This window comes from Papaver somniferum, chromosome 10 (genome assembly GCF_003573695.1).
Source record: "Papaver somniferum cultivar HN1 chromosome 10, ASM357369v1, whole genome shotgun sequence".
Lineage (NCBI taxonomy): Eukaryota > Viridiplantae > Streptophyta > Magnoliopsida > Ranunculales > Papaveraceae > Papaver > Papaver somniferum.
The window spans coordinates 24,679,747-24,707,658 of NC_039367.1; the positions used below are offsets into that span (position 1 = coordinate 24,679,747).

At 39.9% G+C, this 27,912-nt stretch overlaps 2 protein-coding genes across 2 annotated transcripts; one reads left to right on the forward strand and one right to left on the reverse strand.

The window, feature by feature from the left end:
• The first annotated feature begins 1,747 nt into the window (after positions 1-1,747).
• On the forward strand, positions 1,748-5,541 carry LOC113318051 (3-ketoacyl-CoA thiolase 2, peroxisomal). The gene is made up of 14 exons (XM_026566173.1): positions 1,748-1,962; positions 2,218-2,294; positions 2,713-2,797; positions 2,897-3,023; positions 3,144-3,242; positions 3,323-3,390; positions 3,479-3,586; positions 3,675-3,752; positions 3,840-3,972; positions 4,062-4,158; positions 4,372-4,495; positions 4,609-4,717; positions 4,860-4,943; positions 5,173-5,541. Exons 1-14 carry the CDS (start codon positions 1,879-1,881, stop codon positions 5,280-5,282), a joined length of 1,383 nt encoding a protein of 460 aa, XP_026421958.1. The 5' UTR covers positions 1,748-1,878; the 3' UTR covers positions 5,283-5,541.
• Positions 5,542-6,333: 792 nt separating this feature from the next.
• Positions 6,334-9,237, reverse strand: LOC113319206 (sm-like protein LSM5). The gene is made up of 5 exons (XM_026567478.1): positions 9,106-9,237; positions 7,610-7,700; positions 7,384-7,507; positions 6,739-6,811; positions 6,334-6,606 (listed from the first exon to the last, which is right to left on the reverse strand). Exons 2-5 carry the CDS (start codon positions 7,641-7,643, stop codon positions 6,574-6,576), a joined length of 264 nt encoding a protein of 87 aa, XP_026423263.1. The 5' UTR covers positions 7,644-7,700; positions 9,106-9,237; the 3' UTR covers positions 6,334-6,573.
• Positions 9,238-27,912: the final 18,675 nt, after the last annotated feature.

Sequence of the window (27,912 nt, forward strand, 5' to 3'; positions counted from 1 at the left end):
AGGAGATTTACCAATATTTAACCACCTAAGAGGAGACAAAAGGATGTCAAAAGTCTCGGTAGGATGGTCCACTCCGAACATGAACTGGATTGAGATTAACACAGATGGGGCATTCAGGGGACGTACTCTAATGATTCTATCTCAACCCTTATGAATTACGACTGTCTTAACTGCAGAAATTTGGGCTCTGCTTTTGGATTTATGAACAACAACAGAAATAAAATGCCCAAAAATTATCTTTGAGCCGGACTCAGAGTACCTCATGCGCTTCATCACATTGACTACTCCCCACCTGCCACATCTCAGGGATGATTGAGGAAATAAAGAATAAGATTCGACAGATTCCACAGGCTGCTATCCAACACAACTACAAAGAAGGAAATTAAGCAGCAGATGGTTTGGCCAATCATGCGGCAGATGGAAGTCAAATGAAAAATTTCTCAACCAAAATATGGGATCAGACAATCCCGATTTTTATTAGTCAAATATTTTACCATGATTATGTGGATACCACATACCAACATCAAATTGTAACCTAATCCTCAAAATAAATGCTTTAAAAAAATCAATTGATAAAAAACTCATTTGATACGGTAAGATGTCTATATGTTTTAGTTCGATCATTTCATGTACACAGTGTGTAAACGAAAGTGTAAGGTTAAACGGGAGACAACAAGCTCTTACTCATGGTTTTTAAAAGCGTACGCTTCGCTTCGAATTTCAGCATTTCGCTCCGAAGCGGTCATGTGAAGTGCGCTTTTTGACTTAGTCAACTCATTTCCCGCCTAATTTTTAAAGCTTTTAAAAGAAAAAACATGAATGTTTTAAGGGGAATCAAACACCCCACCTCCCATTCACCTAGAGAAGGTTGAACTGGTGTGCACACGCTTTGTTTTTGATGATAATTAGACTTATATAAAATTTATATAGATATTATCTTCCTAATAAATTTATAATTACTAGTTACGACTAATTTATTTATAAGAAAACATCCTCCACTTCAAACATCAACCATGAAAAGACGCTTCACGCTTCGACATACGAATCACTTCCTAAAAATGAAAAACGCTTCATGTTCCGATTCACGCTTTCAATACTTCATTTTCGTTATCTTACTTCTAAGTACAAACAACCCTTTAAAGAGCATCAATCAAATTCTCCTAAGTGATTTTATGTCTATCAAAATCCCTCATATAATAACAATTTAAATTTTCTATATTTATATATATATACATGCTTCAAAAGAAAAAGAAAAAAAAAATCTTGGAAGGGCATTTATAGACCAAACATCTACAAATAAGAAATTAGAAATTTTCTTGACCTTGACTGGTGGTCAACCACCAACTATCCACAACAATGTAATGTTCTTTGTACTTACCGTGTACATCTGTAACTACTTCCACTAGGACCACCGCACAACGCTATCAACAATCAAGCGAACTTTGTATTTTCCAAGAAAAACAGTTTCTATTCCAAACCATACAGGCACACAACCCAAAGTGATAACATCGACTTCTTGTATCCCCATTTCTCACATCAAATCACACATCAGCCGCCCGATGTTCTTGGTAGTCTGTGAAATCTAAACATCTTGACAAGATTAGGAGTGGAACTCCACCGTTTCTAGAAGACTGGGTTGCTTCTTTCTTCATTACACCGACCCTGAACCGTCAGATACGCTCATTAGAAAATGGGTCCTACCGGTTAACTTTTAAGGACTTCCGGGTCAATGCAAAACCGATTTGTGGGTTTTGGACATAATTCAAGTTCTGGTATAAAAACCGAAGAAAAAGAGTCCTATTCTTATCAAAATCAAATCATCATCATCTCTCATCACCGCTTTAAAATTAGATCAGAATTTTCATTTTCTAGAGAGAAATGGAGAAAGCTATTAACAGACAAAGAGTTTTGTTAGAACATCTTCGTCCATCATCTTCTCAGAGAAGCGAATCTGTGATCTCTGTAAGTATTTTGTTTTCTAATTTAATTTTCTTATGACTTCATTTTTTTTTCTCCTATTATTCTAATTTTGATTAAATAATTTGCTTATTGGAGCTATTGAGCTGTTTGTTGTTTGAGATCTTGTCCATGGAAGTGTTTATTTTTGGTTTTTGGGTAGCTTTCTCAAGTATTTTGTTTCTGATCTTTTTGTTTTTGTTATTGTTCTTTTGAGTTACAGATTCTAAATACAATTTGATTTGCTTGTTTATGTGTTAGCCGTCCATTTGTTCAGCTGGAGACAGTGCTGCATATCAAAGAACTGCTGCTTTTGGTGACGATGTTGTGATTGTCGCGTAAGTTGTTTTGACTATTGACTTGCTTTGGTTTGGAAGTACATATTGATCCAGAGTGTGTGGGTATGAACTTTGAAACACAGAGTATTAGCTTAGTGCCAAAATTGATAAGCATTTGAAACATTGTTATTTTTTTGATTTGATGCAAAAGAAACATTGTTAATATGCGGTTTAGCCACTGGTGGGAAGGTATTTGAATGAGTATTATCAAGTACTTGCTATAAAGAGGTTTCAATTTGATGCGGTTTAATATGGAAAGTACACAGGAAGGAATGACATGAAATTCCCCAAGAGAAGTTCCATACTAAATTTTCTTAGAAACCCTTTAACCCCATGTTTATTAGTTTAATGTTTGTCTCATGTTTTACTCTATTTATAAGTTATATGTCCAGGTTTAACACTGTTTCCTTCTGTGCAGTGCGTACCGAACTGCCCTTTGCAAGTCAAAACGTGGAGGTTTCAAAGATACCCTTCCTGATGACATACTTGCACCTGTTCTCAGGGTTTGTAACATACACATCTATTCAGAATTCAGTCTGTTATTTTATGCCGTGGTTTATCATCCTCCCCACGTTGTCATTTGTGAGTCAAAATTTATGTAGGCTGTGATGGAAAAAACTAATGTTAACCCGGCTGAGGTTGGAGATATTGTTGTTGGAACGGTCTTGGCACCAGGCTCCCAGAGAGCAAGTGAATGCCGTATGGCAGCATTTTATGCTGGTTTCCCTGGTAATTATTCTCTCTCTCATTCTCACAGTTTCTCTTCGATTTATGGCATGAGTGTCTACCAATTCATTTCTTTTTATCGTTGTCTTTATCTTACTTGTCTTTCTATTGTGTTATTGCCAGACACTGTGCCCATTAGAACCGTGAACAGACAATGCTCATCTGGTCTACAGGCAGTTGCTGATGTAGCTGCTGCCATAAAAGCCGGATTTTATGATGTTGGTAAGAGGGATGTAATTCATTTGGAATATAACAATTATTTGAGCCATGAATCTGTTGCCTTATTCTTTATATCTAAACAGGAATTGGAGCTGGCCTGGAGTCGATGACAGTAAATCCCATGGCCTGGGAAGGGTCGATTAATCCTAGAGTATATCTTCGCTCTCACTATTTCGTTTGTTCGCTTAGACAAAACTGAGACAGATAGTTTTCTAAATGTGATTTACATATGTTTACAGGCCAGCACCATTAAACAAGCCCAAGATTGTTTACTTCCCATGGGAATCACTTCTGAAAATGTTGCTCATCGATTTGGTGTAACAAGAACGGAGCAAGACCAGGCCGCTGTGAGTTCAAAAGATGTTCTAGTCTGTTGTTGCATTTCCAATGCGTTAGTTTTCTTAACTAATATTACTCACTGGCATATATGTTTAGGTTGAATCTCACAGACGTGCCGCTGCAGCGACTGCAGCTGGAAAATTCAAAGATGAGATAGTACCTGTGCACACGAAGGTAACCTTGTCTGTTGTTTATAGGTTTTCTTATTATGTTTTCTGCTTTTTTTTTTTCTTTTTGAAATGACATGCTCCATTTTTGTAGATCGTGGACCCAAAAACTGGAGAAGAAAAATCTGTTACCATATCTGTGGATGATGGTATTCGTCCAAGCACAACAGTGGCAGATTTGGCAAAGTTGAGGACTGTCTTTAAAAAGGATGGGACCACCACAGCAGGTCTGAGGAAGCGCATTGCTACTATTAACTAAGATGTTGCCCTCTTACTATACACAGGTCATTTCTAATCAAAGTTTATGTGCATGTAGGAAACTCTAGTCAAGTGAGTGATGGCGCTGGAGCAGTTCTCCTTATGAAGAGAAGTTTAGCTATGCAGAAAGGCCTTCCAATTTTGGGTGTATTCAGGTCTGTAGATACTTGTAACTTAGTGAGTCCTCTTGCATAAATTGCAACCTGGTTCCAGGAATCTGTGCATTTTTCATGTTCTTTGTAATCAGCCAATCACCGTGAAATTATTGCAGCTCATTGCATCAGTGTTGAGGTTACAGATTAATGTTCTCCATGGTTGCAAGTATTTGATAACATTTCTTAATAGGACCAACTCTGTTACTCTTACAGGAGCTTTGTTGCTGTTGGAGTCGAACCCGATGTCATGGGTGTTGGTCCAGCTGTTGCAATTCCAGCTGCAGTGAAGGCCGCTGGTCTTGAACTTGATGATATTGATCTTTTTGAAATAAATGAGGTAAGTAATATGCTGATTTCTTCCACAAGCGTTTCTTAAATGAAGCTTTATAGGCAAAGCTGTTTATAATGCTTTTGATCCTAATCAAGGTAATTATGTGCACTTCTCGACAGGCTTTTGGATCCCAATTTGTGTACTGCCGTAACAAACTGGGTCTTGATCCAGCCAAAGTGAATGTTAATGGAGGTGCTATGGCCATTGGGCATCCTCTTGGTGCTACAGGTATTTATTTGTGCCCTGGTTAATGGAACTGAAAATCTAAATTGTCTTTTATTAGTAAAATGTGGTATATAGCTTGTGATATCGAGAAGAGAACTAGATAGGTTTGGCATGTTTCTCACAGTCTACATGATCTTTATTATAGGAGCGCGTTGCGTTGCAACTCTCTTGCATGAGATGAAGCGGCGAGGCAAGGATAGCCGATTTGGAGTGATATCCATGTGCATTGGTATGATACGTATTTGATTTGATCCGTCTATCCATGTGCATTTGGTATTAATTTGATCCGTCTAAATGGGTGGTATTAATTTGATCGTCTATCCATGTGCATTTGGTATTAATTTGATCCATCTATCCATGTGTTTCTCTTCCTCTAAATGGGTGGTATTAATTTGATCCGTCTATCCATGTGCATTTGGTATGAAGATGATAACCATTGTGTTCTTTACTGTCTACAGGCACGGGAATGGGAGCTGCAGCTGTATTCGAGAGAGGTGACTGTGTCGATGAGCTACGCAATGCACGCCAGATCCAAGCCCACAACTTCCTATCCAAGGATGCCCGATAAAACAATTACAGATAATGACGTCAAGCTGATCATAAATTCATGGTCAGGAAATAGCAGATGTGGTGAGTGTATGGTGTTTTGATTAATAAATCAGTGAAATAAGATAGCTGTCAAAGGTCTCGATTATCCTTGTGTCAACAATTTACTTTGTATTACACTATTGAGACGTGGTAGTCATTTGGGTAGGATCAAAAATTTGTTGGTATCTTTGTATTAAAGCCATATTCCTAGTGAAAAACGTTTTACATTTTTATGTGCACTTCCAAATTTTTTTAAGTTTTAGGATGGTGATCGTTATCCTACTGAAGTTTATTCTTTATTCTTTTGAAGCAAGTTGGATAAATATTTTTTGACGAAAATGCAAATTCAAATCAAGAAATGACACTCGTCTTCGTTCCAGTCAGTCCGCCAAATAGCAAAAGGAAATGTACCCCAAATTTTCTTTATCATTTTCCTCCCTTTCTTGTTTCTCCATTCCCAAATGGTCTGACTTCACGGCTTCAGAGAAAGTCCATTGCAACCTAAAACTGTCTAGGAAGTAATTCCATAACTTGGCAGTCTCTTTGTAATACATAAACAAGTGGTCATTACACCCCACAGCTGCAGCACCAAACAAACAAGCTGGACCTGAATCTTACCAGCTCTAAAAAGGAAGTAAGTCAGTTGATCTCTGTAAATTTCAGCCTGAAATACTTCTTCCATAGTGTGCCAAAGTTTCAACTGATATGAGCGTGATGAGCTCCACAAGCTAGTGTGTGATGTCAGAGCAACATAAACATTTATTTGGTCTACTGGTAAAATGTCTTAATCTATAAAGGGTGCTACAATCTTCATTATATCAAGAGCTCTAGGGTGAACCTGAAGAGCCTTTTTCTTCACGAGTGCGAATTCAACGATTGACCTCTAAGTGCAAGGAATTAGACATCAACTGGGTTCAAACCCCAGGAAGAAGAAGAGAAAAGGAAGCTCCAAGTTAACACCACGCGGTGGCTGTATCTGTCAAGTAAAGCTTATTGCAGAACATAACCTCTATCTAACTAGGCAGTAATGGTCAAGAGCAAAAACAAAAGAGTGGATAAAAGTCATACTAAATCTAATTATCAACAACATAAATAAGAGACATCTACAATTTTACAGTAGTAAATATATCCCCTCCCTCTGCTCTTAGAAGCATTCAAGCATAGTACAATGTTTTCCAATATGGGTTTCCACATTTATCCTACAGCTCATGATCAGTTTACTTTGATTTCCAAATTTCTCATTGTACCTATTAATAATCAGAATCAACCTCTTACTCTGGATCAGGGGAGCCACCGGGGACCAGCTGCATTAGAAAATTACAGAGAATCAAACACTTGGGATGCGAAAAAAGAATAAGTGCAAAATGGGAAAAGAAAAAATTCTCCACGACGTTTGAAGTTGTCATATAATACTCAGAGTGGAATGATATACTTACGATGGCAATATTGTTTCCATTAAGCAGTATTTGGTCAAGCTTCGTAACTCGTCGTCCCTCGGCAGTTATTTCACTACAATGTGCAAAAGGTACAAGTACAAAGGTTTATAAAAAGATAAACACTGTAGATGTATGAAATCACAAATAAGAAACGAAACTTGTGTCAAACGGCAATCGACCATAAAAAAAGAAATATAAATTTGAACAACACAAATGTCATATATGAAGTAGTTTGAGACATGTTCAAATGAAACTATATCAGTTAAAAGTTAGGAACACAGTAGATATTAAAGACCCTCAGAAATTTGTATTGACTCGATGCTGGAAAAAGCAACAATTCAGCTCAATCAGATCGAGGGGTAGGTCTAAATCCTAGACAAAGGCGAAACTGAAGATAACGACGATGTATCTTAGTTTCTAAAACGATGTGAAACAATGAAAGGTACTTAACCCAGTCTCATGATGATACCATAACTAAACAACTTATCTCAAACCACACAACAGAGGTACAAATATTCTTCCGTGAGAACACAAGAAGTACTGCATGTTAAGGTTTATTTGCACAAATTGTTTAGCCAAATCATAGCCAAGATTTGAATATGCTATACTTTTGTAAGCAAGAGAGGGAGAGAGTGAGGGAATTACTATTCAGTGACGTCTTCAAGGACCATGTTTACATAAACATCAAATCCCCGAAGGGTTCCAACCAACTCCTTGTCACCCTTCATTATTACCCATATCTTTGATCCTATGCACCGATCAATCAACTCTGAAATGCACCACCAACCAAATTATGTTACCTCTCAAAAGCTTAAACACGATAACAATAAATAGGTTATGCTTGTATTCAAATGTATGAGAGGGAATATACCCGATGGGAGTAGCTGCGATGGATTGCTTGACATCTTCTCTTATCCCTCCAAATTTCTCTTCACCCAAGAGTTGCTTCGAGATTTCCTTCACTAAATCACACAAAAGAATTGATAAAAAAGTTAACATATAGGTTTACATAAACATAAACTCTGGTAAAAAGAAAGTATCTTGAAAGCAACAAACCTTAAAGAGAATGGAGAAGTATGTTTATTTGTTTAAGAAAATAGCAATCAATAAATCATTAAACCCTAAACCCTGATCTGCAAAGAAGTAGGGCATCCCACGTCCAACTCATTTTTAAAGAGAATCAATGTGAGCGTGTGAATAGAGTTACAAATTCCACATGTATTGAAGTACCCAGTAAACAATTCCAGTATTCCACTAATAATTCCACAGTAAATCAAAACCAGTAGCTCCATTACAAACTCATGACATGACAACAAAAGCCTTAGAAACCTGAATCAATAGAGCCATTTTACCTGCCTTTATGTAACACTTCTTAAGAGCTTCGAATTTGCAGAATCTTTTCGAAAATCGAAACAAACATTCAAACATTTCTTTTACAAAACTAAAATACAATCACTTAAAGACTCCAGTCAAGTAAAATTACTGTAACATTCTTTTCATTCATACAGAACCCCTAAATGTCAATCTAAAACTACTACAGAGACGTCTTGAAAACCCAACTCTCCTTAAAAACCAAAGCACCTGAGGAAAGGGTTGTCCAAGGCATATACATTGCACAAATCTAGGTTGCTCCGGCAATGAGGGACTACTTAACATGTAAAACTTTTTGAATGTGTATGTTGTATGTTGGGTATTTGTACTAATTTGTTTTAGTTGTATTGCTTTCCAAATTTCCGTCTTTGAAGGGTTCTCTTAACTTGAGAATTTGGTATTAAAACTTCCTTCAATCATCTTCCAACTTAACTAACAAGGTTCACTTGTGTTCTATTTTTCAGGTTTCAATGTCATCAGAGTACCAGAGACTAACAACTTAAACGAAGTATCGAATTCTATGATTATTAGATGTTCTCCGAAAGGAAGCTCTTTACAAATCCACCAATTCAGCCAGCCCAGTTTAGTTCTATTGATAGGGAAGCTAGAGTACTTAGATATACAGAGAAAAGAAATACAAGAAAATTTGAGAAGACAATTAGATACGCTTCTAGAAAATCTTATGCAGAGACTAGACCTAAGATTAAAGGCCATTTTGCAAAAACAACAAATGCAAAATTTGAAGTTGATCGAATGTTTGATAACATACTGCTCAAATAATCAATCACAATTTCTAAATAAAGAATCAATCAACAGGAAATCTTACTGACCACCTTAAGCTTGAGAAACACACACATTCAACTTCAACTAGCATGAGCAAACTCTTGAAATCAAGTCAAGATATTATTCATCATGTTATAAAACCCTAAACAAATAGATCATACAAAGAAAAAGAAATTGTAATCACAAAAAAAGAAAAAAAAAAAATTGACGAACCTTGATGATGGCAAAATCTGATTCAGAACTTTGTGGAGTTGAAGAAGAAGGTGGTAGTACTGGACCTGGTTTAAGAGCCTAGGAGGAGCGAGGGCGTTGTGTTACTTGTGTAACTTGTCTCGTCTTTGAGAAGGAGAGAAAAGTAATATTCTAGGGTTGTCAATGGTACCCGATTACCTGTACCCGTTTAATTCGGGTCCAGTATCGGGTCTTATAACTTGTATCAGAAAAAACATTAACCGTCTCTCACTTCTTCAATCTCCTTTTTCTATCTCTGTAATTTGAGGGATTCGTGCGGTATAATTATCATGATGATTAAGTCATCTCTTGAATCAAGAACTAGTATCTAGAACATATTCCTATTCCCTCGTCTCTGTTATGCGCATTCCCTGCTAGACACTCCTTCACGCATAACCGGGTTCCATTGTATAGCTGCACCATAATTTAGAAGTGTCTCTCACTTTTCAATGTTTTAGAAGGTGGCAAGGATAAGAAACTTGTTAGCAACGCCAACCAATGTCATGTTTATGGTAGCATATGATTTTCCCAACATATAAATTACATAATGATATTCATCAGTTTACGCATTAGCATTCACGGCGAACGATTAGAGAGCATGTGCGTCGATAAGATAATTATTGCTCTAATAGGAATATATTCGGTACTTCTATTTATTGCAGTTGAGCATGCAGCTGCATATCCTTATAGCACCTGCCATCGTACGTGAAATTGCTGTGTAACAGATCGTGCCACCTCCCAAATGGTTACCAGAAGAGTCGAAAACCACTGCACGCACCAGCTGCTATGGAACAGACCCAAGGTTCTTATGGATTATCCAATTCCATCGTTTTTCAAAATTATGTCAGAACTCAGAAGTCAGAACTTTCGTCAAAAGACGCGGGATGATGCCATCATTTTCAAAATTATGTCAGAAATGTGGTTTATGTGCAAATTGAAGTGAAAAAAACTTGAAATAGAATATCTCTCAAACTACACTATAGGTTGGATTTCAACAAATTTAATAAATCCAAAAAGCTTTCGGCCAGATTTATGCCATGAGTGCAAACAAAACAATAACTTTTTTATTTTCTCTTTTCCAAAGCCTTAATTTTCACATTATCGGTTTAACTAAATTTGAGTTCATTTTCTACTTGGAATGCTAGACTTGCGGTTCATTTTCCATGGAATGACAACTCGTTTCGCAAAATGATCGGGTAGAATAGGTGATAGACAATAATTTGTATATGTAGTGATCAATACCAGGTTGTCAAAAATTGGTTCAGAGGTGAAGCGAAGTAAAGAGATGATAGATTTTGATGCAAGAATCACCTGAGAATTTTTAAGTTACTTGCATTTCTAGTGTACTAAATCTTTCTTGGATGAAAAACACAAATAAGCTTGTTTTCTTTTAGGGTTACAATTCTAGGCCCCTTTTTTTCGCATTTCAAAATTAGGGCGGTTTTGATTGTCTTTTTGAGAAAACGACTAAAGGTGGTGTTGATGGTGGTTTTTAGCTTAGGGTTAAAATCGTAAAATCTTGTACCTGACGTCACTCTGTAAGGAAACGGTGTCGTGAGTGCTAACATCTCCACCAACATATTTATTGAGCCATTTAATATATTTACATGAAATTTATCCAGACTGGCGAATGCAGCAACCATCCCAAACACTCTGTAAATTTCGGCATCTCGCCAATACAAGACTCATTGAGTACTTTTCTGTGCTATGTTCCCCGACAGAACCCTTAATATCGGTATGGCATGACAGATTTGTGTTCACTCGCAGCGGAGTAGCATGAACCTCCAGGTACCGAAGTTAAGGCCATTGCATGAAATGCTCAGACGGAAATCACACTGCATTATGTAGATAAGGATTTTTATGGTAGCATACAAAATTCAGCCAATTATTGTGATAACTCACAAAAAACTCATAAACCCGACTAGTTTGCAATATTAGGGTTTCGCGCCCCGCGCAGTACACTAGACCCGGTTGGTCGAAGAACTATGCTTAGCCAAACTAGGCGATTAAATTCGCCACAGCACACTGGAAGTGTGACCACGCCCTGGATTGCAGGCTCCACTTCCCATCGACCAATCAGGTCGCTTTAAATCCGCCACACTCACACAGAAGTGTGGCACACCCATGCTTGGCCGACCCTCTTACATTAACCAATCAGGTTGCTTCAAACTCGCCACAACGTTGAAAAGGAGGAAACCACGCCAGATGGTCACAAAGCCAATTGGCTTCCCAAAACCCGCGCCAAACACGCGTGCCAGATGCACATGCCAATCGGCATGCCAAACATACCAAGCAGCATGCCAAACTCGCCAAACGCGCATGCCAGGCGCATATGCCAATCGGCATGCCAAACATGCCGAGCAGCATACCAAACCCGCCAAACACGCGTTCCAGACGTACATGCCGAGCAGCATGCCAAACCCCCCAAACACGCGTGCCGGACGCACATGCCGAGCAGCATGCCAAACCCGCCAAATCTGGCCATTTCTTGGTTTAGGCCAGATTTGTACAGATTGATCTCTCGAATCAAAAGTACTCCCGTGCAGTACATTGTTTAGGGTTTAGACTCGTTACTCATTCACATACACGAATTACCAAAATCATCAGAAACCGTTTTCACCCATAAACAATTGGCGACCACAGTGGGAGACTAATCTCTCGTTTGCAATACCGATTTCTAATTTTAATTTTTGACCCCAATTCTCAGAAGATGGTCGGTCTAAGAGCTGAATCCATGATCCCAAACTCCGCTCGGACTCTGGAGAATGGCGATGTTCCTCTCCCAACATGACACCTAATGGTGCAACCGATGGGGAAATCCCAAGGTTTGCCGAATTGGCACGGGTTCAGGAGATCCACACAAGGAACATGGACCTGATGAAGTAAGCGATCAACAACATACTCAACTTTCTTATCAGCCTGACATCAAATCTGAGTGATTCGCCCATCCCGGAAACTCCAAGACTGGGGACTGACGTCTCGGATGATCGCTTTCAAGTTAACAACTTCACTACCAATTAGAAACCGGTAGACCAAGAGGCAACCGCGTTGGTGGAAAACTTGTGTGAACTTCTACAACTTTCAAAAGACCAGTGAGCAGAAACATGTGCTGCTATCAATCAAATATCCCTAGACGCATGTTTGGTTCGCCCAGAAACTTCAAAGATGTCAGAGATGTCCGTCAACAATGTAACGTTTACCGAAGACGACATGATGTTAGAAGAATGACAAAACCGGTCTCTACACGTCACCGCCCGCATCAAGGATGTGGAGTTCAAAAGGGCCCTCATAGACACAGGAGCGTCCTCCAATGTCATTACCCTTAGAACGCTCAGGACAGCCAAGTTGCGGCCGAGCGAAGTCGTACGACAGCCTACCATGATGACATATTTCGAAGGAAACCAAACCAGCACGTATGGATACATCAATCAAAAATTGTCAGTGGGACCAGTCCAGTCAAAGGTGAAGTTCAAAGTAATCGAAAAAGAGCCAGAGTACCACATGATACTGGGAAGACCGTGGCTCCACGACAACAAGATCATTCCTTCGACATATCACCAGTGCCTAAAGACCATGTTGAACGGAGAAGTCATCCACATCCCCGCATCGTTATCTCCTTATGCACCAATCTGTGGTGTGGAGATGTTCGAACCAAAGAAAAATTCGCAGGGTCCAGCAGGCAAGGTTCGCTACACTCCACTACCGACTTGGGCGTCAATCGAAGATGAGGACATACTCACATCATTTCACAAAGAAGCTCGATATCACGCAATCCCTCCAAAGGAAAAGCACGTCAGTTTTCTCTCGTCAAGCAGAAATCTAGCTAATTCTCATGTCAAGCGGAAGCGGGCTTTTATCGCAAGTCGTGATGAAAAAGAGAAACCATATATCGGCGCCGCTGTTAGCAATTAACAGGGGAGACTACCTCCCAGTCTCTCCACCCAGTAGAATGCAATCACAGCAGCAAGCCACAAGAGGAGGTGCCAGATGCACCTCGACAACTACAAGACAGAACCAACTCCACCACGGATGAACTTGAAGTTGTCAACATCGGAAACGAGGAATCTCCGCGGCCTGTCTCAATCAACTCGGCTCTATGTGCGTACGAGCGTGCAAAACTTGTGGACCTTTTTAGGGAATATCAAGATGTGTTCACATGGACATACGAGGAAATTCCTGGTTTGGATGAGAAGCTGGTCACTCATCATCTACATATAATACCCGGATCCAAACCAGTCAAACAATATCCGAGACAGTTCAGACACGATGTGGAGGAACATATCAAGATAGAAATTCAAAAATTGCTAGCCGCCGATTTCATCAAACCCATCCATGATGAGTGCTAAAAAGTGCATATTTCTATATATTTTTCTTGGCATTTAACTCATCTTTTGTGCATTAATTCTACATTTTATCCCATATTCTGTATTTTCATTGTTTTCAAGAATAAATATTTTTCTTAATTAATTTTGCATTTTTAGGTACTAAATAAAGCCTGGTTATCTCACGGAGCGAAAAGAGCAGAGAAACGGCAAAGACTCTCGCTAGGAGGAAGCGAAGAATGATGTTTGCAAGAGCCGTATCAACTAGAAGTGGGCTTGGAGAGGAAGAATTGTTCTTAAAGAAGATATGGGCTTGGCATACCCAAGACCCAAGACCCTTACCCAAATCCATTTCCATTATCCATACCCATTTACATGAGAGCCGTCAGATTGGATCCATCTCATCATCCAACGGTCGCCTCATCATTGTGCATCAAAATCCGAAGCTCCTGTCAAACACTATAGTACCTAACTCCATCTGAAGCCGTCAGTTTTGTTGTATCTCATCATCCAACGGTCGCTTCTATCGCGTCGTTGGATCATTCCATCACCTTTTCATCCTACGCTTTCGCTTCGCTAAGCATCAACCTTTGATACACCCGCCTCACACCCTAGCATCGGAACCTATACCCTTCACCCAAACACTCCCTTCCCTTCTTCCCATCGATCTTATCTTCCCCAAAAACCTTCTTCTTCCCCCGACAGTTGCAGTCGAGCTCTGCTCCTGCCTCTCTTCCATGTCCACTTCCACCCTCTGCCTCACTACAATCTCCATACCCCGACACCACCTCAATCACCATCACTTTCCCCAACTCTCTAGCCTAGTTGCTTCTTCAAACCCACATCTCTCTGAACCCTAGGTGTGGAGTTGATGAAACAACTCGAGCTAGGGTTGCAGTACATCAATTGGAGCAGGAAGAGCATCAGAGGGACATCAACAAGCATGGGTCGAGTCTATTTGCATCAGAGGGTGAGTTAATTTTATTTATCGAAACCCTAATCCTGCTGATTTGGGGATTTTCAAATTAGGGTTTGTAGAAAATTTGGGTATTTTGTTGTAAGCTATAAAAGGGAAACGAGGTAGAATGTTAAAGGCATGCCTGGATTAGCCAGAGCACCACCTTAGAGGCCTGGACTAGCCAGTGCTCTCTACTGTTACCTCTTGTTTAATTTCAAATTCAGTAATTTCAATTGTATTTGTTCACCATGTCTAGTGTGTTTGAATTATCTTGTATGATGAATGCTTGTGTATGTAATATGTTGAGCATGAGCTAAATTGTTGCAGCTGAGGTTTAGATGAAACCTCAGTGCACTGTCTGATAGTGGAATGCTAGGTTAGAGCCTTAGTGCATTGTTTTGATTGAGCAATGGGAAGAGACTAATGCTCATAGTGCCTGTGATTGATTGTTCTGTCAAAAGACAGTCAATGCTAGGGGCAAACTAGTGAGAAAATTAGTTTTCCTCCCATTCTAGATGTATGCATAGGATATTCAACTCAACCTAGGATCACATTGTTTGGCTAGGACACAAAGGTGGACTCTAAGCCTTAGCTTAGACCACGATACCTTATTTCAGTCACTTACAATTTCAGTCTTATTTTTCTCCCTGCTCAACTAAATTTCTTAGCTATCTTGCTGTTTATTTCTTGTATTTTGAAGCCTGTTGTGCATTGAAATCAGTGCACAAACTCACCCCTGCCCTTGGCTCACAGCCTTGGTTCCATGCTGTTTTGTCATCTTTGCTTTGTTAACTGTTTTGGTTCTTTGCAATTGCCATATTACTTTGCCTTGCTCACTGCCATAGTGCCTTGTCTCCATTGCTAGCTTAGGAAAATTTCTTGTATGCTCCCACTCCCTGTGGACTAATCCCTTGCTTACTCTTTATACTAAAACTTGGCCTTGTATACTTGCAAGTCTTTTGTGTGTCGTTCCCAAGCACACCAAGTTTTTGGCGCCGCTGCCGGGGAGTGGTGCTTGATGCTGCTGATTTCCTTTGCTGTCCTGACCTGCAATCATTGCACTGAGTTGTCTGAGCTTCATCACTATCATTGCAGGTGCCACTGAGTTGCTGCAGAGCTGTGTTGCTGGCCACCTGAGCTGCTGCTGCTGCTGGAACCTTGGCTGCTGTTGTTGCTATTGCTGGAGCTGGTGAACCAAGCCTGCTGCTGCCAAGCCAAAGTAACTGGGCTGCCAACTGAAGCTGCGTTTCACTGCTGGGATTCTCTGGTGGTGGTCTGCTGGGCTTCTCCAAACTTTGCAACTGGGCTTAGCCACCTGCTGCTGCTGGGCTCTGCCTTTTTCTGTTGCTGGGCTCGTGATCTTCTGCTCCTGGGCTTCGCAGCTGATCCTCCTGGGCTCGTGTTGCTGAACCAACTCCAACTGTTGCTGGGCTTGGGCGTGAGCTGCTTAGGACGATCCTAAAGCCCAACTGGGCTAGTGCAACCAAAGGGAACAAAAGCCTAACTAGGCTTCCCTCCTTAACCAAGTAAGCCTAAACCATGAGTAACCCACTTGGGCCCCATTAAATATTCAATTTGGGTATGTAATAATTAATTTATTTTTAATTTGGGCTTGTAATAATTATTTTTATTTTTATTTTCTTTTTCTTTTTCTTTTATTTTTCTTTTATGGGCTTGTAATTATTTATTGTTGTTTTTATTTTCTTTTGTGGGGTGTGATAAGTTATGCTAGGCTAAGTTCAAAAAAAATAAAAAAAATAAAAAAAATTTGCTCCTTATTTCAAAAACCAAAATTTTTCTCCCTCTTTAAAAACCAAAATTTTATCCCACCAAAACTAAATTTTTCCCAAAAATCCAAACCCTTTAAAAACCAAATTATGAGCTTTGTACATTCTTTACTTAGATTTTGAGCCAATCATGAATAGATCTTTTTCTACAGTTGGGGAGTACAACAAATCCCTTAGAGAACTTGCATATGGACAAACTTCACGTTATGAACCTTCCACGGACCATGATGTCAATAGTCATAGGAATTATTATGGACATTTTCAAAGTCCCGAGCCGCAATACATGAACCCTAATGACTATTCATACATGCATCATTCATCGCAACGTGAAAATGAACATTCTGCTAGAGCCTCACTCACACAATCATCACTTATGGATCAATTAGAAGCTCGAATCACAGCTTTAGAAATGCAATCACATGAGGAATCTGTCACATCTAATTTTCTTAGGCAACCTGAAATCTGTGCATGTCCCGCATGTGGTAGTCTAGACCACCCTGTTGAGAATTGTCATATTTTGCATAATTTTAGGCAATCTAGAGAAAATCCAAGGTATGAAATGCCCATAAATTGTGAGAATGGTAGTCATTGGGACCATAATCAATCCTTTGAGGGTTGCGATCAATATTTTGTAAACCCTAATGACCATGCACACATGTACCATTCACCACAATTTGAACATGAAGAATTTTGTACTCCCATGAATTTAGACTCCACCACAGAAGCTTTAAGACTCAGTAAGCAAAACTTTGATAGATCTACATCACGAATTCATGCATATTTAGATCAGATTTTGCTTCACCTACAAAAGGAGGAAATTCATGAGGAAATGTATGTTGTCCCTAATGAAGTGTCTAGTCCCATTCTTGTAAATAATGTTGAATATGAACCTAATTTAGAGAATTTAGAGGAACATGAATCGACTAATGACACCACCACTGTTAATGAGGACCAATATGCATGCTACCATGATGATGATTATGATTATGATGATTTGTTAGAAGAACATGAAAATATTGTGGAACCTGTTGGTTCAATAACATATGGCTTCTCGCCCTCGACCTCCATGAATGTTGTTTTTTCTAATACTCATTGTAATTCATATGATTTTGATATTGACATGGGATTCGTACAATTATTCTGTGAAGATGAGCATGACATAGGAATAGTTGAATCTTCTGTAGACACTAATGTTAATATGCATGAAAATATATTTGATGTGTCTGATTCTCTACCTAGGTCACATTGTGATATTTCTCCTGATTTGCCGATGCATGAGAATGAATCTGTTGATGATGTTGATGACTCTGATTGTGATCTTGCCAATTTGTTTGATGATTGTAAGCATGTTGTGACACGTGTAGAAGACTTAGGAGATGTTGATGTGATTAGTAATGATGTGCCTATCGTCCTACATAAGTCACAATCTGATGGCCTTCCACCCAACCTAGATTTGGTTTGTACCCATATTGTCAAACCGACTTTTCTGAGAGTCCCTAATCTAGGTTTGGAACTGTGTGCTTCCCAAGTCCTCTTGGACTATTTTGCATCTAAGTATAATATCTTTGAGGAGCCACAGTTGGAATTAGCATGTTTGCCCGTCCCTAGCACAGTTCATTTCGAGCTAGACCTTGTGCATGATGAACCCCCAAAACTGCGAGATTTTGTTTCCAAAATTTTATCCGTTGAAAAATCCAGGTTTGGGGGTAGCTCATTTTGTTTCACAGTTTCACAGCTTCACTTGCATGCCTTCATATTATATTGTGTGAAGCTGTTGAAACCTCTACACTTTGTCTTTTGGGTTGATCCTCAACTCTTTAGATTGTTAGTGTATGGTGAATTTTTGTATATAATCCAGTAGATAAAATTTCTTAAAAACCTTTTTGTTCCTTTTGTATATATTTTGCTAATCCAATATGATCTCGGCTGACATATGTTGGATTCTTGCCTTGAATAACGGAGTTCTAATATTGCTTTCGCCGAAATCGGGTATTCTCTTTCCTTTTTCTCTACTCAACATGATCCTCTTCATATGTTGTATTATAATTTTGTTCATATTTTGAAACATTGAGGACAATGTTTAGTTTAGGTTTGGGGGTGAAAAGTAGATACTTTGATAATATGCCATAATTGAAAACAAGAACTCCTTCTTTTTGAAAAAAATGAAAAATGAAAATAAAAATTAAAAATTGAAAAAAAAAACATAAAAATGGAGCTCATTTACCTTGAAATGTTGACTCTTGTGCAAATATGTAATTATTAGGAGTCTTAGTCTAGATATTTAGGCACCCTGATTCTAGCACAATTCACATAGTGATAAGAAATTTGCACGCGCACGATCTACCAATACATGTATAGCCTCGATCTTCAAGGTGTTTGATAGGAAGTCACGATTGCCAATCACTTTAGAATACTGAACGAAACTTGACTAGCTTGTTCTTTGGTTGGTTGGGATAGAAGGTGGAGGTTACATTAAGAAAGACAACCATCGAATTTAACTGGGTGCATCAAAAAGGGCTACCTCTTGCAAAGTGTCATGTAATCTTTTGTTTCCTTTTGTATATGTATCAAAAGTGTTTTTTATCAAAAAAAAAAAAAAAAAAAACGATGTAAATTCAGAAAAATATCAGAAAAATACAAAAAAATCAAGTATTTATCAATTCCATCCTCTCTTGTTCCAAAAATAAAAGAGAGTAGTCAATGTAAATAAGAGTCATGTAAATAGTCATTTTGTTGTTTCATTGTAATAAGCAAGGAGGGTGTATGCCATTGATGTACAACGCGAGTAATTGTGAAATACCTCCAACTCATTCACAATTCTCGTAAAGTCCGGACAGCTAGCTAGATTTCGACCTTGGTTCTTAGCCTGAGAAACTATCTCTTGGTGATTAGTAGTCATAACATCCGATCTTTCTTTACACATGTGTAGATACACTTTACACTCTTATCACATGTCTTTATTTGTTATCAGTGCTAGGATTGTGCCTTTGATAGCTAAATTGACATCTCCATTTTGCTGTGAGCTTAAACTGACTTGCACATGTCACATTTGATGGAATCTGAGCTTATATTTTGACCTAGAACTTTGTAGGTACGTTCTAAGCAAACCTTCATGAGACTTAACTCGTCCACTAGGGACACTTAGTGGTTTAAAAGGCTTAGTGCATACGCTAAATGCATTCGAGAGACCAGCGACAGTGGTATAGGTAGGATTTCCTTAGTTTTGTTTTACTTGAGGACAAGTAAAATTCAGGTTTGGGGGTATTTGATGAGTGCTAAAAAGTGCATATTTCTATATATTTTTCTTGGCATTTAACTCATCTTTTGTGCATTAATTCTACATTTTATCCCATATTCTGTATTTTCATTGTTTTCAAGAATAAATATTTTTCTTAATTAATTTTGCATTTTTAGGTACTAAATAAAGCCTGGTTATCTCACGGAGCGAAAAGAGCAGAGAAACGGCAAAGACTCTCGCTAGGAGGAAGCGAAGAATGATGTTTGCAAGAGCCGGATCAACTAGAAGTGGGCTTGAAGAGGAAGAATTGTTCTTAAAGAAGATATGGGCTTGGCATACCCAAGACCCAAGACCCTTACCCAAATCCATTTCCATTATCCATACCCATTTACATGAGAGCCGTCAGATTGGATCCATCTCATCATCCAACGGTCACCTCATCATTGTGAATCAAAATCCGAAGCTCCTGTCAAACACTATAGTACCTAACTCCATCTGAAGCCGTCAGTTTTGTTGTATCTCATCATCCAACGGTCGCTTCTATCGCGTCGTTGGATCATTCCATCACCTTTTCATCCTACGCTTTCGCTTCGCTAAGCATCAACCTTTGATACACCCGCCTCACACCCTAGCATCGGAACCTATACCCTTCACCCAAACACTCCCTTCCCTTCTTCCCATCGATCTTATCTTCCCCAAAAACCTTCTTCTTCCCCCGACAGTTGCAGTCGAGCTCTGCTCCTGCCTCTCTTCCATGTCCACTGCCACCCTCTGCCTCACTACTATCTCCATACCCCGACACCACCTCAATCACCATCACTTTCCCCAACTCTCTAGCCTAGTTGCTTCTTCAAACCCACATCTCTCTGAACCCTAGGTGTGGAGTTGATGAAACAACTCGAGCTAGGGTTGCAGTACATCAATTGGAGCAGGAAGAGCATCAGAGGGACATCAACAAGCATGGGTCGAGTCTATTTGCATCAGAGGGTGAGTTAATTTTATTTATCGAAACCCTAATCCTGCTGATTTGGGGATTTTCAAATTAGGGTTTGTAGAAAATTTGGGTATTTTGTTGTAAGCTATAAAAGGGAAACAAGGTAGAATGTTAAAGGCATGCCTGGATTAGCCAGAGCACCACCTTAGAGGCCTGGACTAGCCAGTGCTCTCTACTGTTACCTCTTGTTTAATTTCAAATTCAGTAATTTCAATTGTATTTGTTCACCATGTCTAGTGTGTTTGAATTATCTTGTATGATGAATGCTTGTGTATGTAATATGTTGAGCATGAGCTAAATTGTTGCAGCTGAGGTTTAGATGAAACCTCAGTGCACTGTCTGATAGTGGAATGCTAGGTTAGAGCCTTAGTGCATTGTTTTGATTGAGCAATGGGAAGAGACTAATGCTCATAGTGCCTGTGATTGATTGTTCTGTCAAAAGACAGTCAATGCTAGGGGAAAACTAGTGAGAAAATTAGTTTTCCTCCCATTCTAGATGTATGCATAGGATATTCAACTCAACCTAGGATCACATTGTTTGGCTAGGACACAAAGGTGGACTCTAAGCCTTAGCTTAGACCACGATACCTTATTTCAGTCACTTACAATTTCAGTCTTATTTTGCTCCCTGCTCAACTAAATTTCTTAGCTATCTTGCTGTTTATTTCTTGTATTTTGAAGCCTGTTGTGCATTGAAATCAGTGCACAAACTCACCCCTGCCCTTGGCTCACAGCCTTGGTTCCATGCTGTTTTGTCATCTTTGCTTTGTTAACTGTTTTGGTTCTTTGCAATTGCCATATTACTTTGCCTTGCTCACTGCCATAGTGCCTTGTCTCCATTGCTAGCTTAGGAAAATTTCTTGTATGCTCCCACTCCCTGTGGACTAATCCCTTGCTTACTCTCTATACTAAAACTTGGCCTTGTATACTTGAAAGTCTTTGGTGTGTCGTTCCCAAGCACACCAATCCACCATCCCACCTGGTTGGCCAACGTGGTTCCAGTGAAAAAGAAGAGCGGCCAAATCAGGTGCCGTGTTGATTTTAGGGACCTAAACAAATGCTGCCTCAAGGACGATTTTCCTCTTCCAAACATTGACATGCTGGTAGACGCCACCAGTGGACACGGTATGCTCTCTTTTATGGACGGATACATCGTCTACAATCAAATAAAGATGTACGAGCACGGCGTAAGTAAAACAACTTTTCGAACTCCTCTCGGGAACTTTTACTATACTGTGATGCCTTTCGGCTTGAAAAATTCCGGCGCCACCTCCTAACGCGCCATGACCATTATTTTCCATGACATGATGCACAAGCAAGTTGAAGATTATGTAGACGACATAGTGGTTAAATCAAAAACTCGGGCGGCTCATACAGAGGTGCTGTGACAGGTATTTGAAAGGTGTCGCGAATACAAACTGAGGATGAACCCGTTGAAGTCTGTCTTTGGTGTTTCTTAGGGCAAATTCCTAGGTTTCCAGGTGACCGCCGAGGGAATCAAAGTTGATCCAATCAAAACCCAAGCTATCGTTACGATGCCACCCCCGCGGCCGTAAAATAGCTCTAGAGCTTCATGGGTAAGGTAAACTACATTCGACATTTTGTACCGGGTTTAGCTCAGCTTGTCGCTTCATTTACCCCCTTGCTGAAAAAGGGAGCAAGCTTCGTCTGGACCGCACTACAAAAAGAGGCATTTCGGAAGATTCAACAAATATTGTCATCCCCAGCCATCATGAAATCCCCGATACAAGAAAGACCGTTGTGCCTCTACACTGCCTTCAGTGACACTGTTGTTGGAGACCTTCTCGCCCAATAAGATGACGAAGGAATTGAGCACCCTATATACTACTTCAGTCGAACTTTGAGAGATGCCGAACTCAGATATCCCAAAGCAGAAAAAGTGATGAGTGCTTAATTCTTACATATTTACCACTCAATGTACATTTTCTTAGTTATATACTTTGTACATATTTAATGTTATTTGTTTGGTTTTGCAGTTTTTAGGAAATAAAACTCGATGGACTAGAAATACCGGAATTTATCCTAAAATGGAGAAAAATCAAAAGCCAACCACAATAGCTGTACGGGTTCTCTTAAGATATGGATGTTCGAGGTACACGGATAGCATAAGTCAAAGCCAGTTAAATACCATGCGAGAAATGAGTTGGTCCATAAATTTATGGGCTAAATGGGGTTAACGGTGCTGAGTACTTTAGAGCCGATGGACCGATTAACTTGGGAACCAGTGGGCCAAAGATGGACGTCAGACATGGAGAAGGAGTATACCAATGGGAATCTGGGATTTGTGAATATTAATGGCATATTTTTGGAGAAAGTGAAATGGGAAAGTGACGACATCCTGCGGACGAGCATTTTAACCACGTCGGAAGCAGGACAGGTCATACTGGAAGATGATACAAATTTTCTTTCCACTATGGGATATAGGTGAGTTAGCCATGGAGAAAGGAAGGCACACGATTGGGAAAGGAGTCCCACATGAGTGATTAATGGTGTCACGTGGTTTGGATGTTTGGCTTATGTCTACCACAAATTTGGAAGATCCCGTACCAAATTTGGAAAGTCATATCAAGTATTTCCTCCCTTTTTAAAAACTAGGTAGATTTTTTTTTTTTTGGATATGTTTAAAAAATAGGCTTGATTTCATACGTGGAAAGTCAAATGTTATGATTTTACTATTATATTTATTGAGAGACTATTTCTATCTCTCCATTTTCTCTCCTAATACAAAAAGGGGACAATTTCTCTCTCCTCTTCTCTAATAACAAATGAGTGGAGACCAAAGGATAGATTAGGAAAAAACATTGAAAAGTGGCTCCAATAATTATTTTTCTTAATTTTTATGAAAATCAAACAAGCCTATTTTTTAGAAACGGAGGAAGTATTAATTGAGAACAGATGAAGTTAAGCCAAGGATTTGAAATCTAACGAACCAAACAACGACACATAGGCAATATTACCATTTGATGATGATTTGCATGTGCTCGTAATATTATTTTCAAACCATGGAAATTAAGAGTACGTAAGAGCATATATATATAAGAGGAGTTTTCACGCCAAATAGCCGACAACACTGTAATTTTAGTCCATTTTGTTTTCGTCTTTTGTAATGGAAGGCTAGTTCTCTCTATCAGTGCTAAGGAGGAAACCAATAAATCATGTAAGAAATTCTAGTACTTTCTCAATAAATATTCTTTTGGAGCGTAAATATTTTAATTAATTTCTCTTCATATTTAGCTTCATTTTAATTGTTTTGTATAGTCTTCGGATGTCGATTTTTTATAAGCGAAGGAGGTTATATTGCTTTGGTACAACATATAGTTGTAATATTTGTTTTAATCGTTATATATTCCGAGTCATGAAATTGGGTTCAATATTGTCTTGTGTTACATTACAAATATTTTTAGAGAGGAATGATTATTTTACATTATTGATTTGGTGGAATCCGAAACCCTAGATTTTTCTCCCATTAATCATCTTAGCAAATTTTCTTTAGTACTTTTCTTAGTTAGTCTTAAAACCAAATCTTCATAAAAGTCCGAGCAACGAATCTTCTCCTTACCACTTGTAAAACTGCATTAAAAAGCGTGCCTAACCCTGATTCACTCCATCCAAAAGTTTAGGCATTATCTGCTCTCAAACAAAGTTGTGCTGATCTCTAAGTCTGATCCTGTGAAGTTCCTTCTTTCAAAACCGTCCCTGATAGGAAGACCAGCCAAATGGCTCCTCTAAATGTCAGAATTTGATATAACGTGTGCTTCCCCAAGAGCTATCAAAGGACAAGCGGTTGCGGGTTTGCTAGCAGCTTTCCCAGGAGAGAGCACCACAACGCTACACGAGGACCTTCCTGGAGATTTTCCGGAAATATCTTTTGTCAAAGAAGAAGCGTGGCTATTGTTTTTTGATGGCTCTTCCACCCCAGCAGTAATGCCGGAGGAGCAGGCGTGGTTCTAGTATCCCCAACGGGTGAATTCTTCTCGCATTCCTTTAAGCTAGACTTTCATTCCACCAACAATTCAGCAGAATATGAGGCCTTTCACATAGGATTGTCATTAGCCAAATAAGCCGGAGCCACGCGTCTAGAAATAAGAGGTGATTCTAATTTACTGGTCAACTAGATGAATGTAGTATATACACTGAAGGAAGTGACATTGTCCCCATATAGATCCGAGGCACAAAGGCTGCTAAATTACTTCGCCGATGCGACCATAACACATGTTGGCCGCGGCAACAACAAACATGCTGATTGCCTAGCCACGTTAGCTTCAAAGATGCAGTTCGAAGGTTTAGAGGAAACCTTGACAGTGAAGAGACGACCCATAGCTTCGACATGGATCTCGCAACCTGAGTAGAGTGAGGACAACGACTGGAGAACACCGATTATCCAAGAGCTTAACAGCTCGCTCTCCCAAGGAAAGGTCAGTCTCAAGACCTTGCAAAACTTCTTCATGCTTCACGGGATGTTGTACCATCGAAACTCAGATGGTTCCCTGTCAAGGTGCCTCGGAGATGAAGAGGCACAACAACATCTTAACCGTAATCCTAGAGAAATTTGCGGACAAACATTGGTGGTAACACTTTATCGTCGCCTGCAACGCCTTGGCTACTACTGGCCAGAGATGGAGACTCAATCTCGATTGCTCCAAGGATCTTGCTCCAATTTCCAAGCACCGCCGCATCAATTGGAAGTTTTTTTCTGTTGACCATGCTGGGGACTGGCAAAATCCGTACATCAGTTATCTTCGCGACGGCATACTTCCTGCAGTCAAGAAAGACGCAACCATGATAAAACAAAGATCCAAGAGATTCATATTCCATGAAGGAATCTTGTATAGAAAAAGTTTTGGTGGAGATTTGTTATGATGCCTGGACGAGGCAGAAATCCCGATCATGCTGAAAGAAATGCACGAAGGCGAGCACCGGGAAAAAGAAGTTGTTTCTCCAAATACACGAGCGATACTACTAGTCGACCAAGGAAGACGATGCGTCTGCTTTTGTTCAAAGATGCCACAAATGTAAAATTCATGGAAATCTTATCCATGCACCCTTTACTCCCCTGCATTCGGTAAGTAGTCCGTGGCCGTTTTATAGCAGGGGACTCGACATCATTGGGAAAATCAGACTGCCGTCATCAAAACAACATGAGTATATAATAACCTCAATGGAGTATTTCACCAAATGGGTCGAAGCCATCCCTTTACGAGGGACTACTAGAGCCACAATTGCAGCGTTCATTAAGGAATATATCATTTGTCGATTTGGCGTGCCCAAACACATCATCACCGACAACGGCACTCCTTTTGCCAACAAGTAGGTACGGGAGCTATTTGAGGAATATGGAATTAAAAAAGTCTTCTCCACTATTTACTACCCCCAAGGGAATGGGCAGGCCGAAAGTACCAACAAAACTCTAATTCGAATCCTCAGCCGGACAATGCACGATAACCCTCGGACATGGCACGAATAACTGCCAATGGCTCTTTAGGCATATCGTACATCACCAAGGAGATCTACTGGCGCCTCCCCCTATTCCCTCGTCTACGACGCAGACGCCATTCTCCCGGCAGAAATTAAAATCCCATCAGCTAGGATCATCAAAACAAGCGGAGTTCAATGGAATGAAGCTGAAACAACAAATTCCAGGGTAGCAGAGCTAGACACTTTGGATTCCATAAGAGCTAAAGTATAGGATCATGCGCAAGCATACAAAAATAGAATTTCCCGAGCGTACGACAAAGCTGTGAAACCTCGAGTTTTTCAAGTAGGGAAACTGGTGTTGAAGACCGCCAAACACATCCAACAAGACATGTCAGCACCGAAATTCTCCCCAAAATGGAAAGGGCCTTATGTGGTCACCAAAGCATATAACAGTGGATACTACAAGGTTGTCAAGAAAGATAGAGGCAGATCGGAAACAATCATCAATGGAAAATGGTTCAAGGCATATTACGCCTAACCCTTACCCCACCTCTCGCCATCTCATAGAACGGCTAGCCAGGCATTTTTTCTGTTTCCTTCACATCCCAGTTATTGAATTTCATTTAGTCGAAGCATATTAATGAAAATTATCTTATTTCTCCAAAAACCAGTACAAAAAAAAATACATATGTTCGAAACCAGAAAGAAAGTCAGGCGTCTCACAACTACATAACTCAGAAAAGCCCGTCTAATAGATTGTAGTTCCTTGAAAGCATCATCTTCAACCTGTTTTGATATCTTTCAGTCATACTCGTCAAGTCCTGGATAGTCTTTCCCACCTTTTGGAAACGACGTTGGTAAGAATACTGGCTCTGTCAACCTTCACAATGTCAAGGCGATGTCGTAGCCAACTTACATTAAACTCAAGGGATTCACAGGTAGACACCATGTTTTCCCACCTTTCAATAGTTGATTCCGTGACGTCGCGGATGGATGTGCCTTCAATTTCAACAATCATAGGCAGGAGACAATTCACTGTGGTAACCAAAGCCGACGAACAATGCTTCACCACGTTCCTGGTGGCGATATGGTCATATCTTCTCCATATTTTCGTATACAAAGTCACGAATTCCTTTCGCACTAAGAATTTACCGACGCTTCGGTAGCTAGAAGATAAACACTTCATGCGGATTTCAAATGACAAGCCTGCATTGGGATATTCATGGCAAGAGATACCCAAATCAGCATTTTCCAGATCAGAAGCGGTCAGTGTGCTCGGGTTCGAAGAAAGGGGGGCGGTCAGATCATCATCATCAACGACGGTCACACATGTCCCAGTTGGATATCTCTGCGCAAAATAAAGTCTCCCTTCGTCACTCGCCAGTAATAATAAACAAATATTTATTAGTTAACGAAAGCATACCGGTATGATCTTCTTGACTCGGATGATCCGGATGGGGGAATTGTCGCAAGAGCCAGACCGCCTGCGCTTGACTGAAGAATCTAGACGGCTCGAGGATGATTCACTTCTACTCAACATGATGAAAGAAATATGGATTCAAAAAGAGAAACTTCTGCCTTGAACTGGGAAGGATGATACAGTTTCACCAACATATATACTGTGAAAACCCTAGAGAGAAATGGATGCTGAGCAAACGCGATGAGCCTACATGACAGCCGAAAAATCAGCCTCAGTGTAATCTCTCGTCGAAACCCTAATAAATAAAAAGAAAAAAAAAACGGTCAAACATTCAAAGGAGGAATACGTTTCCTAGCTCGGAACTCTCGCGTGGACGCATATCTGGAATGTGTTCTCCTTTCCACAGAGGAATTAACCATGAAAGAAGACGTCCAAGACAAGCCAACGCCGACGCTCAACTCCAAGCTAGCCGCACCACTACACGGACATCCCAAGGTAGCCGCGCCATCCTCCATGCCAAGCTAGCCGCACCCATCCGCTACTCCAGCTAGCAGCGCCATCCTAGCCGTTCAAAGCAGCGCCATCTTCACCAAGCCAACGGTACCATTTTAGCCGTTCAAAGAAGCACCATCTC

Excerpts from the sequence above, each read along its gene's own strand:
- LOC113318051 (XM_026566173.1), top strand. The coding sequence starts at position 1,879 with ATGGAGAAAGCTATTAACAGACAAAGAGTTTTGTTAGAACATCTTCGT. Across the intron at positions 1,963-2,217 it reads GAAGCGAATCTGTGATCTCT|CCGTCCATTTGTTCAGCTGG; the intron begins GTAAGTATTTTG and ends TTTATGTGTTAG. Across the intron at positions 4,718-4,859 it reads GCATCCTCTTGGTGCTACAG|GAGCGCGTTGCGTTGCAACT; the intron begins GTATTTATTTGT and ends TCTTTATTATAG.
- LOC113319206 (XM_026567478.1), bottom strand. The coding sequence starts at position 7,643 with ATGTCAAGCAATCCATCGCAGCTACTCCCATCGG. Across the intron at positions 7,508-7,609 it reads ATCGCAGCTACTCCCATCGG|AGTTGATTGATCGGTGCATA; the intron begins GTATATTCCCTC and ends GGTGCATTTCAG. Across the intron at positions 6,812-7,383 it reads CTTGAAGACGTCACTGAATA|TGAAATAACTGCCGAGGGAC; the intron begins GTAATTCCCTCA and ends TGCACATTGTAG.